Source organism: Gadus chalcogrammus, chromosome 7, assembly GCF_026213295.1.
Source record: "Gadus chalcogrammus isolate NIFS_2021 chromosome 7, NIFS_Gcha_1.0, whole genome shotgun sequence".
NCBI classification, from domain to species: Eukaryota; Metazoa; Chordata; class Actinopteri; order Gadiformes; family Gadidae; genus Gadus; species Gadus chalcogrammus.
Genome location: NC_079418.1, coordinates 15,489,814 through 15,506,914, shown reverse-complemented (window position 1 = coordinate 15,506,914; position 17,101 = coordinate 15,489,814). Strand labels below are relative to the sequence as shown.

General features: G+C 45.9%; 2 protein-coding genes across 5 annotated transcripts in view; one reads left to right on the top strand and one right to left on the bottom strand.

Annotated features, from left to right (window-relative positions):
• Positions 1-1,174: 1,174 nt before the first annotated feature.
• On the top strand, positions 1,175-3,616 carry LOC130386291 (leucine-rich repeat neuronal protein 4). The gene is made up of 2 exons (XM_056595112.1): positions 1,175-1,315; positions 2,167-3,616. Exon 2 carries the CDS (start codon positions 2,174-2,176, stop codon positions 2,909-2,911), a length of 738 nt encoding a protein of 245 aa, XP_056451087.1. The 5' UTR covers positions 1,175-1,315; positions 2,167-2,173; the 3' UTR covers positions 2,912-3,616.
• A 3,778-nt stretch (positions 3,617-7,394) lies between these two features.
• Positions 7,395-17,101, bottom strand: part of klhl13 (kelch-like family member 13) — a 30,417-nt gene continuing 20,710 nt past the window's right edge. Inside the window, exons 7-8 of one of the 4 annotated variants that reach the window (XM_056594176.1) lie at positions 13,033-13,146; positions 7,395-8,078 (exon numbers count right to left, since the gene is read on the bottom strand). In XM_056594176.1, the coding sequence (XP_056450151.1) occupies positions 7,591-8,078; positions 13,033-13,146 (602 nt within the window). In that variant the 3' untranslated portion in view covers positions 7,395-7,590. The remainder of the gene's footprint in view (positions 8,079-13,032; positions 13,147-17,101) is intronic. The other 3 variants (XM_056594179.1, XM_056594177.1, XM_056594180.1) reach the window with 3 other exon arrangements.

The window sequence follows — 17,101 nt, the reverse complement described above, 5'->3', positions numbered from 1 at the left end:
ATATATAGCTAATCATTGGATGATACTTAATGAGCAACTGTCTTGGCTGAGGAAGGTATTCCTGCTTTACAACATGATGTCTAGCGAATTTTGATTCATGGAAACTTCAAGATCATCAGCATCCAAAACATGTTAGCATGAATAAGAGAGAGTTGACTCATGGAGGTGTAGGCATAATGTCTTTTCACACACACACACACACACACACACACACACACACACACACACACACACACACATACACATACACATACACATACACATACACATACACATACACACACACACACACACACCGTTAAACAGATATACACAGACACACACACACACACACACACACACACACACACACACACACACACACACACACACACACACACACCATCTCCAAGTCATCTCCACACTCGTGGAGATGACTTTGAAGACAAGTTTAATCAAGTTGTGTTCTTCTCCTCTGAGGTTCTACCCTTTCCTGAACTTTCCTGAACCCGTCTGTTTTGTGTGCTGTGGATTATGTATCTGGCCCAGCAGCCAGCCAGGAGTCAATATCATTCTGAATGAGATACTTTTATTATGAATCAACACCTAGACTTAGACACACACTCACCCACACACACACACACACAAACACACACACACACGCACCTAAGCAAACACTCTTATTAGCAGGGACTGCGTTGCGGTACACATGCCAGAGGAATGTACTGGGGTCATGGGCGGATGGTGATGAGCATACATACACTATGGAATACACACACACACACACACACACACACACACACACACACACACACACACACACACACACACACACACACACACACACACACACACACACACACACACCCTCCCCCACCTCTATCACACTCACACATGCACAAACCCACAAACAAATTCACAGTGAAAAACTATAGGACTGAATGGGAGGTGGAGCTGGATGTGAGGGACAGTGAGTGAGAGAGAGCGACAGAGTTAGGGGGGGAGAGAGCGACAGAGTTAGGGGGGGGAGAGAGAGAGAGAGAGAGAGAGAGAGAGAGAGAGAGAGAGAGAGAGAGAGAGAGAGAGAGAGAGAGAGAGAGAGAGAGAGAGAGAGAGAGAGAGAGAGAGAGAGAGAGAGAGAGAGAGAGAGAGAGAGAGATGGAGAGAGAGGGATAGGGGGAGGGGACTCAAGGTTTCTGGGGATACAGAAAACACTTAAAGACCCGAAGCCAGAGAGTAAGAGAAAGATAGAGGGAGCAAGTGGAATTGTAATACCCAGGACCACAAGATCATGAGCTAAGATTCCCAGGGAGATTACACACTACAGCATCCAGAGGTAAGTCTCTCTTCATATCCAGCACGAAGGTTCAGCGAACATGGAGATCAATAACTATTCATAAACCGAATCAAAAGTAAAACTCCATGAAAAGTTACATTATGTGTGATCCCCTTCGCTATGTTCCCTGAATCGCTACATTCGGTCTGTCCGTGTGTCTCTGAGTTGTTTTCCATTCAGCTGGGTTTCCTTTGGGTTCTCGGAGTGTTTGAGGTTCTGGGAGTGTTTGTATGCAGGGCGAGTAAGACATGTGGAAAGCGCTAAAGCACTTTCCTGTAAGGGGATCTGGGGGAGAGTCTTGGAGTGTTCTGGGTGTACAATGTGGGCCTCTTGTGCAACACCCCCATGGAATGCAGCTTTACCTCAGCAGATGGAGGCGAGTAAGACTGGCTTGTTTGAATTAAACCCGGGGCTGTGTAAAAGTCTTGTAAACAGTTTACTGGAGGGAGGCTTATTGACTCATATGACGCTCTTCTTTTGTGTGTGGGCAATTTTGACTAAATGCTGAGTACTTTGTAAAGTGTTTTTGAGGTTTGGGGTATTCAAGGCACTTTGACCGGGCTGTCTATACATTTTCTACCGGATGCATTTCCCACACCCGCACTCGATTTGGTTTGAGGCCCTCTGTATAACTTTCAGCTTTTCCATCACGGCCATTCAATTTTAAAAGTTATATGGGAAATGACAGCCTTATTCCATAAAAGTTGGCTGATGAGGGCAACACAACCCTCAGCTTCTAAATATGAAAGCATTAAGAGACCCCGAGGACCGACATCCCGTGTGAAATGACAAACAGACTCCCTAAGCTTCCACAAGCATTAAAATACAACGCTGATGCTTTTCATTTCCAGAGCCAAGATGATAACCGTCAGGGACTCGACACGTCCCGTGTGGTTCCTTCTCCTCGCCCTCCTCGGCAGCTGGCCTTGTGTCGCCATACCAACCCAGGAGTCGGGGACAAACAACATGCTGTCTGAGCTCCTGGTATCGGACGACTACTACAGTGTCTTAGATGACCCCCCCTTAGAGGCCAAGCCCGGTCCCAAGAACGAAAGCGCCCAGCAGCCCTGTGACTACGACGTTTGCCTCGAACAGAAGGAGCCGTGTTTGGCCCGCAAAGACTGCCTATGTCGGGGCATCACCTTGGAGGACGTGGCCCCGGAGGCCCCTACCGTGACGTCGTTGACCCCGGGGGGCTCCGAAGGGGTGACGGTCCGCTGGTGTGCGCCGTACTCCCTGGTCACCACCTACACCATCAAGGGGGCGGAGCAGGAGCCCGTCAGGGTGGGCAGCCACCTTCGGAGCAGCAAACTGAAGGGACTGAACGACGGAGACAAAGTCTGCGTTCTTGCGGAAAACGCGGCGGGCGAGGGCCCAGAGTCCTGTATGATGTACCTGGCGGAGAAGGACAACGCTTATCTGACCGCAGGCCTCATCGGCGGAGCTCTGGGGCTGGGCCTGCTGGCGGTGCTGGCGGTCCTGCTGTGGAAATACACCCAGAGACGGAGAACAGGGGCACGGCTCTCAATACAGGACAGGGATGACTCACACCAAGGCCTATCCGACAGCAACAGAGTGAGCCTGGATGTTCTCTGAGGAGAGGACATGCTGGTTCCTGCTGTCTTTCGTGTGGTTACGGTTCGTACAAAGTTATGTCTAAAACAAAAGTGGACTTCTTCTCTCGGATTAGCCACTTCAACTGAAGTGACAGCAATGGATTGTGTCACAGTGTGGAGGGGCATTTGAGTCACGCAGCTGAATCATCCTGACAAGGAAGTTTACGAAACGCAGGTGCGAGGGAGCTTTCGCAACGATATAACATTTAAGAGGGTAAACATCAGAAATGAAAATAATGGAATTATCATTCTACCAATTTGCAGTTTTATAACCATTAACGTGTTTATTTAAATAATAAAAAATCTTAGATCTTATTTAAATAATTTAATAATCTTCCTTTTTTTACATTTATATTTAATAAGAAGGACTTAAGTGTATATAAAAAGGTATTTTTCATATTGTTTTCTAAACATAACAGATTATTTAACATTGCCATTGTTTTGTGTATGTATAGGAATTTAGCTTGGCGCTTTCCTCTCTTTTTCTAATTGTGTGATGACTGAAAGGTTGGCTATTCTGCCTATGAAATAAATCAAATGCTTTGTCATGCTGTCTCGATTCTGTCTCTCCTCATTCTTTCTTGCTTTGTCTCTCTTCTCTCTCTCCTGTCTCTCTTACCAGTTTCTATTTTCTTCTTTTATCCTGTCTCCCCCGCCTCCAAAAGGTCTCTCTCCTGACCCTCTTATGCCTCCCTTATCTCTGTCCTAAATCTATTTTGTCTGTTTTCTCTCTCTCCTGCCTCCTCTATTCTGTTTCTCTTCTATCGCTCTCTCTCCTGTCTCTAATAAACCTCTCTTCTCTCATCCACTGTTTGGTAAGGAACAGCTCTATGCAGGCTTGCTACATAGGGAGTGTATCCTGTCTGAGTATGGCACTACTCTGACTCATGGTCTCTGAAAGGGACGTTTTGGTGTTGCTGCAAAAGCAATCATTTGTTACGCGCTTTTCGCCAGGGAACATGAAACGAAGAAGCAATAAAGAAAGAAACAATTAATGAGAGAAGGCTGAGGACACAACAGCCATATGTGGACCATCAATTGTCTGTTGTGAATTTCAACAGGAATGGTTGGGCGTGTTGTGTGGTGGCTTTGGTTAGGAACTGTATCCGCCTCTCAACCATTCGGTCTCAGGACATCTGATTCTTCGACGCAGATGAGTAAATAAAAACACATATTTTCGGAGATTGGCGCGTGTCTATCATAATGAAAGTCAGATACAACTCTATATTATTGAGCGTCACCATTCATAATGAAAGACAAGCCGGCCCTTGCTTTATTAGTGTTTTGTGATCAGTTAACACACGGCCCATCCACATTGGACGGTGGAGGCGTTTTTAATTCCTCCACTAGATGTCCCTATTGCAAAATAAAAATAAAAGCCACGCTGCAAATGAGCTACTCGACCAACAACTATTACCGAATATTTACTTGAAGGAGGCATTGTAATGATTTTAGGCCTACAACCTTTTTAATAAATAATTTACTGGATTTTATTTGTGTGCATGATTGGCATATTTGTGCTAAACATTTAAATTAATAGCTTTAATAAGTTGAGATTTATGTCACTGTGCTGCTACCGTTTTCACTTTGGCAACGTGGCATGCAAGGCATCATTCATATATAATCATCATCATTCATATATATCTACCTAATTTCCCCTTCCGAGTAGGCCTACCTTGCCCGATGTCAAGTTCTCCCGAGACGGTTTTCCCGGTAGCCCACCCAGAGATGAAGTCGGAGGGGGGCATGCGTTTTTATTGATTGCCCTCTTAAATTTGACGACGTCTGTGCTGAAGTAATGTCCAAAACCACAATCTGTAACATGCCTACATCATAAACACAACATTATTATAGGCCCTAATAAAAGACCACGGCCCTAATATATAGGCCTATCCGACATAGAACATTATATATCATAATCAAAGGAGCCTACACCAATCTAAACAAATAAATAGCAACCTGTGTTTCACAAAAGCCAGATGTCATGCAAGCCAAATGCCTATTCGTCCACCCACCAAATGCGGAAGCGTCAAAAAACAAAAATGTGTTTCTCCAGAACACACAAAGAAATGATAGGCCAACAAATACCAATTTATAAACAGTAAATGTACTTTTGATCGGGCCAATTATCGGCGGTCACTGCACCTGTTCTGTCCTCAAAATTCTTCACATTATGGATGCGAGAGCATAGAGTAATGAGTTACTAAATTCGGTTAGCTCATTATAAAGCCTCTCGTTGCTAACGTGCTCTGTGTGAGCTTAGGCTGATTCTTTTTGGTGTGGTACATAAACAGACACGGCAGCACCCAGCGGTATCTGGGTCAGTATTTGGGATCAGGCGGCGCACGCTGGGAGCCAGCCGCCGCGCGCCCCGCTGCGCACGTGCGCTGCGCCGCTGTCAAACGCCAGGCGGTAAACCCTCGCGCGGCCCACCTCTCGAATCAAATGAGCGCCCTGACAGTGGCGTGAACACGTGCTTAACTAGGCCTCAAACATGACCAGACTTTAAATCCTCGTGTCCGTTAGTTTCTCAAACAATGTAATGTGAGGAGATATTTGGTGCACTTTGCTCATTAAAAATAAAAGGCGACACGTCCCGTGGAACGGGTTTGCTCTGCATCAATTAATTATTTAAATATCTACTTAACCCAAAACATCGAGAAACAATGAGACCGTGTGCAGAGTCTGGCTGGCATACTGTGGCAAAGAAACTCTGCTCGCCTGGTTTCTTTCTGTCTCTATAGCCAGTCAAATAAACTCCACAAGTCGTAGCACGGACATCTATTGTTCGTTAACCACTGTACTGGAATAATTGATCAATCTTTCTGAATATCGCTTTATACTTAGACAAGGTAGGCATGTTCTCTCTGACACGTGGCGTGCCATGACAAAGAAGGCATCTGTCACGGCTGACAGGCTAATGTGATTAACTTCTATCTTAATATATTGTTCTGCCAACTCCCCAACTTGTTCAGAATGGGGTGGATTTGCATGAAAAACATTTTTTTACACAATGCATTTCAGCCAAAAAATATATTTTTTCTGGTGCAACAAACTATATGTGACAATAGTTCAACATGTATATTACATTTCCTTCAGTAACGTTACTTGATGGTAGTCCTGTTTATTAATGGGACTTCACCAGTCATAGTTCCTAAATAACTGATATTTAGCTGTTCTGGTAATCTCTTGCCGACCCATTTAATAAACAGGATTTAAGAACCGTTTATCAGTAGAACTGGGCTAAAAGTGAATTAAACACAGATATTTCACAACGCTATAGTAATGTCCATGTGGGGACACTTGGAGTTCAAAATATCCGCTATAATCATCATAACCGCAAGGACAGGAACGGTCACGTGACACCAGTTACTGCCAGCCAGCATTTGACTAATCGCTTTTAATGAGGATATCATAAAGCACGACGTCGCTGGGTGACGCGATATCCCAGCTCTCTAATTATACTGTACATCAGGAACAAGCTTTACACAGATGACCACACAATTACACCAGGCCACCCTTCAGGATTTAGAGGAAAACACCTTGGACACCATATGCTGCAAATATATATATATTTTTAATACCGCAGGTTAACAGGAGGGCAGATGGGAGATAATTTTGTGTTATGCCTTGAGGAACAAATATTAAAACCAGACTTTAAATCCTCGTGTCCGTTAGTTTGTCAAACAATGTGAGGAGGTATTTAATAACTTCTCTATATATATATCATAACCGGGTTTAAGAGCCCCTATTTTACCACCGGGTGCTAGAGTGACAAGTCATTACAAACCATTTTAAAACGTGTCAATTTGTGTCATCCCAATTGGTCACCTAACAGTTGGACAGCAGCACCTGCATCACACAAAAATCAAACAGCTCAGTGCTAGAAAACCACCGGTTACCACAGCAACAAAGACATCCAGATTATTTTAAAATCTTGTTTATTAAATTTAGAAAACAACATTTTGTTATTTCATATCAATAGCAGGAAAGAAGAACTGAAACTGTGGGATAGAGACCCAGAGAGAGACGTGAGAGAAAGAGAAAAGAGAAAGAGCGCTAGCGAGCGAGAAAGAGAGATATGGGGCCATGGCCATACCCCCTGAGTTATAAACCATCTGTGTCTGGGTCTCGACCGCCCTGGGTTCGACTGCACCTTACCTGGCATAGACTAGGAGAGAGACTGTGTGCCACGCGGCCCGCCATGGGGGCGGCGATGTGGCAAAAACGCAAAAAACAACGACATAAAACGTAGTAGACATCAGGTAGAAAAGTTGATTTGCAAATTCACTTTTCAAGTTTAGGTATTTCCTGCCAAAGTGTAGTGAGATCGCAGCGTTCGTGACCAAAGGGAATGGGGGGGGGGGGGGGGGGTGCGTGACCTCCGAGGGCCGGCGCCTCCGAGGGGCAGGGCCTCTGAGGGGTGGGGGCGTGGCCTCCAAGGGGCGGGGGCGTGGCTTCCAAGGGGCGGGGGCGTGGCTTCCGAGGGGCGGGGCTCAGGACGCTGCACTACTGATGTAGTCCTGATAGGAAGTGCAAACACTGTCTGTTCGTCTGCGTGTCGACGTAGTTCTATGTGTGCATCTGTGTGTTCGTTACAGGGTGGGGGGGAGGAGAGGGGGCTCAGTAGAGGGGCGGGAGGGGCCCGGGGTCGTGGCGTCATGGCGCCGAGAGCGGCGACTCGCGCGACGGCGACCCCGTGAGGTCCTCCGGCGGGAACACGGTGAGCGTGCAGGCGCGGATGCCGCCCAGCGACTCGGGCAGGTCGAAGACCTTGTGCCACTCGTCCTTCTCGGGGTCGTACTTCTGCACTATCTCCACCATGCAGCGGTTGTTCCAGGAGTAGCCGCCCACCACGTAGATCTTGCTCTCGAACACCGCCACGCCCACGTCGCTCTGGCCGCGCAGCATGGGCGAGATGGGCGTCCACAGGTCGAGCGCCGGCGAGTAGTACTCGCAGCTCAGCACGTCGTCGTAGTCGCTGGTGCCCCGGAAGTGGTTGCCGCCGATGACGTAGAGGCGGTCCGCCACGGTGCACATGCAGTGCAGGCCGCGCACCGTGGTCATCGGCGCCTTCTGCGTCCACTTGTCGGCGTCGGGGTCGAAGCACATCAGCTCCTTCTGGAAGGTGTCGTGGGTGATGCCGCCTGCAGCCGCCACCGCAGGAAGGAAGAGAGCGACACAGGTTAGACACGCCCCATCTCTCTGGAACCAGGATGGATCATCTGGCAATCTACCTCCCTCCCTACATGGCCACCTTTCCACCTCTCTCTCTCTCCCTCTGTTCCTCCACCTCTCTACTCCTTTCCCCTTCAATTCCACCTCCCTCTACCCTTCTCTCCATCCCTTACCCATAATTCAGACATCTGCTTTGAATCACTCTCCGCTGCATAGACGTTTATTTATTTAAATATATTTGTTTGATTCCAAAATGTGTTTTCATTGCGATAGTATCTGCAACACGATGTTAATTAGATTTCCTCCCCCACCTTTATTATCCTAGAGATAAAAGGAAAGGTTGAATGGACTTGACACCATCAAAGCAGAGACCGACATACTCGCCGACCAATCAACTGAGTCATTCAAGATGTGATGGTAGCCTCTCATTGGTGGGACGTTAGGGCCCGCCCAACATGACTGAGCACCGCCGAGAGGCCCTGCCAACAGGAGCCCAGGTTGAGGAGTCTTTAAAAGACTTGGCTCCTTGTTAACGTTGCACCTCCGCTTGGTAACGCCACCCCCACCTCACACACGTTTCACTTTCACTCTGGGGTGAAACGCGATGAATGTGGATGCAGACTAACGCTCCACTTTTTGCTTCCACTAATATGAGAAGCCCTGGCTCGCTGCTCAGACTGATATCACTGCAGACAGCCAGGGTCTAACGGAGCGTGTGGACCGACCACACACACACACACACACACACACACACACACACACACACACACACACACACACACACACACACACACACACACACACACACACACACACACACACACACACACACACACACACACACACACACACAAAACAGGACATGTCTACAGGGAAGGCTTAAAATAAAGACCAACACAATCCCAGAATGCATCTGGGCCACAGCCAGCCAACCCCAATCTCCCCCACCCCAATCTCCTTGTAGTCAGACTGGAAGCAAATACACTTTCCCTTTCTGCTCCAGCCTGTGATTCTGTCCGTCCCCCAGCTGGTCTGTCAGATGCCATGACTAATAACAGATCTGTGATGATTAACCTCCATGACTGACGGATCAGACCACAGAGAGCTCCGTGTGTGGCAGCAGGTTACCCAACCAAAGGGCGTGGGACCTGCTGCTCCAACATTTAACCCAGCCGTCAGACTAACCCATTGTTTGGATCCTACCCAAAAACAAAATTAAAGACCAAAATAAGACGTCAGACCGTATGGTAACTTTCCCGTTATGACTGAATGACGTACAATATACATCAGACTTATTTGGGGCAGTGTATCTAGAGGTCAACATACATTGCTTCATACTTTCAAGGGACAGAACAAGACATTGGCTGGATCGCTGCCCCCTCCTACATTGCACCACGAGTTCCACTGGTCAATCACACAGAGACATTGTGCGGCGACGCTGATTCACAGCAAGAATTGATGAGCTGCCAGCTTGAGTCCCAGCTCGGCCCTGAACAGGAGCCTAATGGGGCAGGCGGACCCAGGCGCACCAGGAACCCGGGAAGGAGTAGAAGTGGCTCAGCACATTCCAAAAATACCCCACACACATACCCTGCGGAAAAGGTTGGGCAGACGTGGGCCGCATCCGCAAAGACAAAAGACCGACCCTGGATCACCGGGCAGGGAGGAGAACCGACACTGTCCACATCCAACACGGTCACGGTCAGGGAATCATAATAACAATAAGATCAAAATGGAATTATGAGGTGACCCCGTTCGGTTTTAGAATGTTCCATTATGCTTCAGCCCGAACTCAAAACAAAAGATAAACTTTCCTAGAACGTTGAGTTCTAGGAATACATTTTTTTTATGTCCGTCGCTGTGTACGAGCGCTAGAACGAGCAATGTTTAATGAAATGTGCCACACAAGCTTCAGCAAAATCAACTGCTGCCCAGACAAAGCCTCACACATCCACACACACCTTGTGGCCGGTTGCCCTCTGTAGTGACGATGAAGAGTATACTGAACGGCCATGAAAAGAAAAAATACTGCATTCGGAGTGGAGTGAAATGTTCCCAAACTTGTTAGCAGAGTAGCCAACTGAGAGAGAGGAGACGCTAGGAGAGGCGTGTAGGGGAGAGGAGAGTTTGGAGGAAGGGCAGTCGGGAGAGGGGGAGTGACCTCAGCCATCCCAACCCACAAGACGTGACGGAGCTACCGAGTGACTCGCAGTGGCAGCTCCACCGAGCTGACGTGATCCCATCCGACAGCTCTGTGGTACCGCTGGAGAAAAAGAAAAACCCTGCGCTAAAACATCCTGCGCTGACCCAGTGTGACAGGCCAACATGGATCTGCACCCTGGTCACCTTGAATAGAGCCCGCTGCTAGCCGCTAGCGCCCAGTCTGCGTTGACCTTTCAGTAGGTACAGGACTGCGCCCTGCGGCACTGGACGCTTGAACCAGAGCATGAAGCCCTGTGTATGGGATCTTAGGCGGTAAAACGTGTCGCCGTTGTCATTCATTCCTATGGGACGGGCGTCAGAGCTCAACCTAGTGACAGCATTCAACCAGATAAGTTGCCCTTGCAAATATAATTTAGTTTCTTTAGAAATATTTGGTTGGCCTAGAAACGCATTAAATGGAAAAGCTGGGCATACTGCTGCTCTTAACTTCGTTAATTAGCAATCATCAACATGGTACATATTTAACAATTCCTAACAGATTTTGCTTTGTTGGACCAATAGAAAAGGATGAGTTAATATATGAATAATGCCCCCTGGAACCTGCTCATGCTCTCCACTAGGGTAGTCGGCCCCAAAGTGGCGAAACTACGTAGAAGAGCGCTTTCTAATGTCTTACGAGGCTGTCACAGAAGATTACTCACCTCAGATCACACACACATCCTCCGACTGTTGGTGCAGCTGCTACAGTAATGCACACTTGAATTGGTGGGCCCTGGGGTTTTTAGCCTCACAATCTGCTGTACACATAACAGGACTAAGCAGGACCGGGGAAGAAATGGGAACTCAGGAAACACACCCACACTCACATACTTGCCAAGACCCTCTATGATGTAACGAACCATCCAAAGCAACCCTGCTGTTTGATTTCCTACAGGAACACCAAAACAAGTGAGATCTCCATTCATTACATCTCATTCCCTGTAATAGATGTTCATTTTAGACTGAATGGCTTAATTCTTTCATGGACACGACAGAAGAAAGAAGACATTGGCTTCTCTGTATCATCAGTGACTTCCACGCATCGCTCTACCCCAGACCACGCAAAAATCGCCCAGACACATTTGTCTGCTCCTGTGATTCATTGTAGCGATGGTGTTTTTAGCTTGTGTTCTGCTTAATGCACAACAAGACGAAAAACAACCAGGCTATTATATACCCAATGCAAGTCACATAAGCAGTAACATTTCCCAACAGCAGTGTGTACACACACACACACACACTATGTGCTTTAATATAATTGACCCTTGACTGCGCAAGGCAGACAACTTACTGAAACAACTCAGCTGCACCAAATAATAAATTTTAAAGTTTATTTTTGGCTCATCCATGTCATCTGCACAAGATTAACGATAAACTGAGACCATAAACTGAGACCATACTTTCAACCAAATAATACATCAACCTGAGTAGCAAAACGATTCAGAATTTTGACGAATAAGGTAACCGCAGGATATTGAATTAACCAGAGAACAGCAACTATTTTAAAGATGAAACCAAACTGCAAGACAGCAGGGGGAAGAGTGAAGCAGCAGCAGCAGGATGTAGTCAGAACCCCAGTGGATCCCCCGCCCCCATCTTGTCCTGTCAGTTTAGCTCCGGTATGTGTTCTCCGCTTGTTAAAGGGGGCCATGGAGCCCCCCTCTCTCTCTCTATCTAGCTATCCCACCCCCCCCCCCCCCCAACTCTCTCCGTCACCCTCCCAAATATAGATATATAAATATATATATCCCGTTGGATTAGTCAGTGGCCAGAGATGGAGGAGGCTCATCTCAACAATAGAGGATTTGTTGAGGATCCTGTGAGGTGAACAGGCAGTGTGTGGTGATGGTGACTCATATGGAAGCATGGGGGGGGATTAGTGGAAACCAAGCCTACGACATGCTCAATATCTACTTTTCCTCCTTGTTTTGACTAAGCTGGGGCATTATACAGAGCCGGCAATACTAATGTCAAATTAGGATTTACCATTTCTTGGGATGACCCAGAAGAGAGGGGATTGAGCAAATTTGGTTGGATCCTTCTCTTGCTCCCTTCAGTACCAGAAAGACAAAAATCTAGTTTTCTCACAATTTCCATTTTAGTTAATAGCTAAATGCTTCAATAAATCAACTGTTATTCTTTTGGAATATATTCCGTTAAAACAAATCAAACTTTTTTATTTTTTTACATTGAAATACAAATATATTCCTTCTCAGTCTGCTCAATATAGGAAAGAGCTACTGAAGGAGCGAAGGAAGCTTTCGTTCGTGATGTAAAACATGCCGCCTATAAATACACGCATGGTCAGAAGGTTGCTTATGAATGAATAAATGAATAACTGGTCTTTGCCAGTGCACTGTGTATGACGAGGCTTCCTGCTGCACAAGGGAATACGAGCCTGGCCCAACTGCGTCATCCTCTGCTAGCAACTACTAGCACCCTGACTCAGTGGCTGTAGTGTTGGCTAATGAAGGGAAGAGTATTTGAATATTTTATGAAATGACATCCCTCAATTTGAGTTGCGCTACAAATTCCACTTCAACATTTCCTATTCTGTAAGCGAAGACTCATTCAAACATTTACTCACAAAAAGTATTTCAACCAACCCAGCACACAAACAACAACAAACTGAATCCAAACTAAGGTCTCAGCAAAGAACCCATCATCGCTATAACTCAAAAGGTTAACCACAAAATCAGACATTTCAACATGAACCCTCACCTGAAATGTACATGTAGCCCCCGTAGACGGTGCCCGCGTGGCCGTAGTGGGGCTCGTTCATCTTGGCCACGTAGGTCCACTCGTTGGTCCGGGGGTTGTAGCACTCCACCGTGGCTGAGGGGAGGAGACGTGCCGATGAGAAGGCAGAACAGGAGAGAGGAAACATACACACACACACACACACACACACGCGGCGGCGTTAGCAGGAAGTGGGTCAAGAAGAAGACTAAAGAGGACAAACTGGAACAAATGAGCCCTCGGAGGGTTTCGGCGCCGGAGTTGAAACGAGGATTTAAATGCGGCCCACGCCACCCGCCTCCTCGCCACGGCGGTGGCGGTGCAAAGACGCTGATAAGGGGAGGACTGCCGGATGGAGGAGACGTTGACAGGAACCCACTGGGTTCTGAGGCATTACATCCTATTTAGTAATTTAGCAGATGCTTTTATCTAAAGCTAATTATTTTCGGATATATATATATAGATATATAGAGATATAGAGAGATAGAGAGAGATAGAGAGAGATAGAGAGATAGAGAGATAGAGAGAGATAGAGAGATAGAGAGATATATTATTTTTTTACATGATATTTAGGAGCAGGTATAGGAGCATCATTCTCAAGGCAGCATAGAGGTAGACTGCAGACATTTGATTTACAACAACAGAATGTTTTGCATTGAAGTCCAGAACCTACATGACAGCCTTGAGCCTTGCGGGTTGGGGAAACAAGAGGCTACGACACACCTGTACACAGATGTGAAACCGCTACAGACGCTTGCAAAGTATTTCAGTTTTTGACACTGAAAATTGCTGTTCCTTCAAACTACAAAAAAGGTCAGAGATTTAGTTAAAATTAACACATTTGATAGTCGGATAATGCAGACTGTAGACAGAACCGTGTTGGCTTACTGTCCGTCCACACCAGAAGCGAATTGAGCGACCAAATCGCCGGAAGTCATTCACTTTCTATGGGCAAGAGCGACCAGAGCGACCAAAGCGACCAACGCTACCAGCGGCCAAAGTTAACTTGAGCGACCAGAGCGTCAAAAAGAAGTTGAAAACTTTTTAACTTTATGCAAATGACTATTATTCGCTTCAGCGACCAAACACTGACAGCCAATCGGAATGTAGACGCTCTTCGCTTGCGTGGATCCCAGGGAACATCGGCAGGCACTTTGGTTCCTACCTACCTTTATTCACTCACTGAACAAAATGTCGGCTGAAGTATTAATCGCGGCTGTAACTGGGCACCCGGTGTTGTACGAACCCACCCTTTTTCAGTTCAGAGATCGAAACGCCATAGTGGTTTGGATATCAAGTGATGATAAGCGGGAGTATTTATAGGCTACATCTAGAACGTTCGTATTTAAGCGGGAATCATTATAATTTGCTCTACATGCCACCAATCTAACCAACCAATCGCGTGTAGCATGCTTTAAACAAAACCAAAAAAGTATTTGAAATCGTCACATAAACAAACTAATCGACAAGACGAGGGATAAATGACAAGGGATATATCTCTTGTCTTTTATCCCTCTATTCCCCACTATTCACGGAGCCTGAGGTGAATATTTTTTAATTAAATAGTCTAGATAGATAGATAGTCAAGTCTTTATTAATACCAAACGACACAAATCGTCGGGAATCCATTTAGGTGGTTCGTCCCACACAGGACAGTAGCCTACAATACCACACAGAACAAGTCTGACTGGATAATACACACAATACATCACATTAAAACTAGACACGCGTTGATAGATAGATAGACAGAAAGGCCTAGATAGATAGATAGATATGTTCCATTATTTGCCTTGCGGAGCCAACCAGTCCTGTGCACGTATGCAAATTAGCCATGTGTCCCAACGTCTATTTGTTTTGAATGCGACGAATGAGTGCAGATCATGATTTGCAGATCCAGATCAGGGAAACATATTTTAACTACTACAGCACGCAGGGTTTTTTGTTCTCGGTTGTAATTAGCCTACATTTTAGGATTTTTTTTATATTGGGGGGAATCACTGTCCTACTTGTTGTCGAAGCACTTTATCGAACAAGCAAAACCGTCTCGGCAATATGGCCAAGGTGTATGGGAGAGTTCACTATTTGATATGGCTGTCTGTAGGGCCTACTAAACGCATACGGTTCCTTTAAATGCGTCTGCATAATTGAATTGTACGTCATGAGCGACTTGAGCGACCAAAGCGAACAGAAAAATTCGCAGCGAAACTTTGTGAGCGACCAGAGCGTCTTTGACGCTTTGGTCGCTCCTGGTGTGGACGTACAGTTAGACTCGTTGCACAGATCCCAACATGAAAAGCAACCACAACCGCCATGTTCAAAGTCCCCTTGGGACACAGAGTTAACTTACTATGTGCACACAGTCTAAGAAGCGCATGAATTGGATATAAAAAAAATGAGAAAGGGATTAGAGTAGATATCTATTAGCATATATTTTTTAATCCAAGCCTAGAACCCATACTTAAAATGGGTTTCATACTACTCAATTTCCTGAATAAATGATATAAAAAGGGATCTGAAGCACTAGAAAGCTAGAACTAATCAGGATATTTCCTAGAGCAGTTTAGGCTAATACAGTTAGGTAATACGCTTTAAGTGACACATCTGAAAACGTTGTTATTTGTTGTGTGCCAGGACTATTTTGCAACGACACAAACAAACGGCTTGTGAGAACTTCCTCTATTTCTAGGAAAAACTGTTTGCGCCAATGAGCAGTCGCCACTCGCCACCGGGGCCCGTAAGGTCATGTTACCATGGCTACAAGTGAAGCTAGCAAAGAGTGATTGTCCTCTTCCTCAGCTGACCTGCACTTAACGTTCATCTGTAGGAGGGAGACGGGATTGGCTAATAAAACAGAGAGGCAGAATCCCCATGCGTTGGAATAAAACAGAACAGTATAATTGAATAGAGAGATCCCTCAAGACTTGGTTGATTCAAACTCAAACAGCGGATTTGAATATTAAAATAAAGAGAGGGAGAGATAACGACTCACTATATTCCAAAACAAAAGCGCAGAAAGAAAAAGGTGGGCAATTCGATTCCAAAGCAAACACTACAATAATAAAACGAATAGAGGGAGCCATAAGCACTGATTAGAGTAAAAACCAAACAGTACAATAAAGAAGAGAGCCATAAGGAGCTAGATTAGATTTGAAACCAAACAGTGGGTACTCTGTTCCATCTCTGTGAACAGAGACGGAACCGTTGTGAGCGTACCAGCAGTGCGTGTTTTTTTTAGTTAAGTACACAATACGACCAATACACCGGCCACATTGTACAGAGATAAAAGAGAAGACTCTCCTATTTAATGTGATTGTCGGCTGTGAGGCCCTTCGAGACTGTAACAAAGCGGCTATATAAATAAACTTGACTTCATCGAGCAAAATTAATTATTTAACTCGACTCTAGCCTTGCCTCTGAGAACACTGGATGACGGCTTCCTATTTATAGGAGCTTCTGAAAAGGCCTCGGCTACCGTAAAAGTCCTTCCAATGAGAATTGTGTGATCCTGATTTCGCCTGGGCAGGTGTAGATGATCCCACGTCAGATCTTGTTATTACATTAGTGATCCTATGGGCCAGGTCATGTTCTGAACTTCTGACATGGTCTGACCCGCGTTGTGATCCAAGAGTACCCTGGACACGATACGGGTACCATGTGGACACCTAGCGATGCATTTGCTTCCCTTGTAGGTTGCTTGGGATTTATTTTAGGTTAATGCTAAATGACCAAATGTTAATGCCTGATCTGCCAATACAATTGAAATCACGCCCATGTCCATAAGTCAGGCACAAGGATTTGCTGGCTTTTCCTGTCAATTTCACTTTAATAAGATGTATTTAAAATCTTTCATTAGAATTCTAGCCAAAGTGTTCAGAAGAGTCAAGTCTGCGTATTCTGGATACTAGGTCTGTGATTTGATTACAGAAGAGGCCACAGTGTGATTTTTAGTAAATAACAGGGGACAGTCTCTCTTATATAATCAGTTCCATGGTGGAGAACACCTACAGTGCTTTCACAGTTCCATTACAATGTAACCAATGAGAGGTGGCCA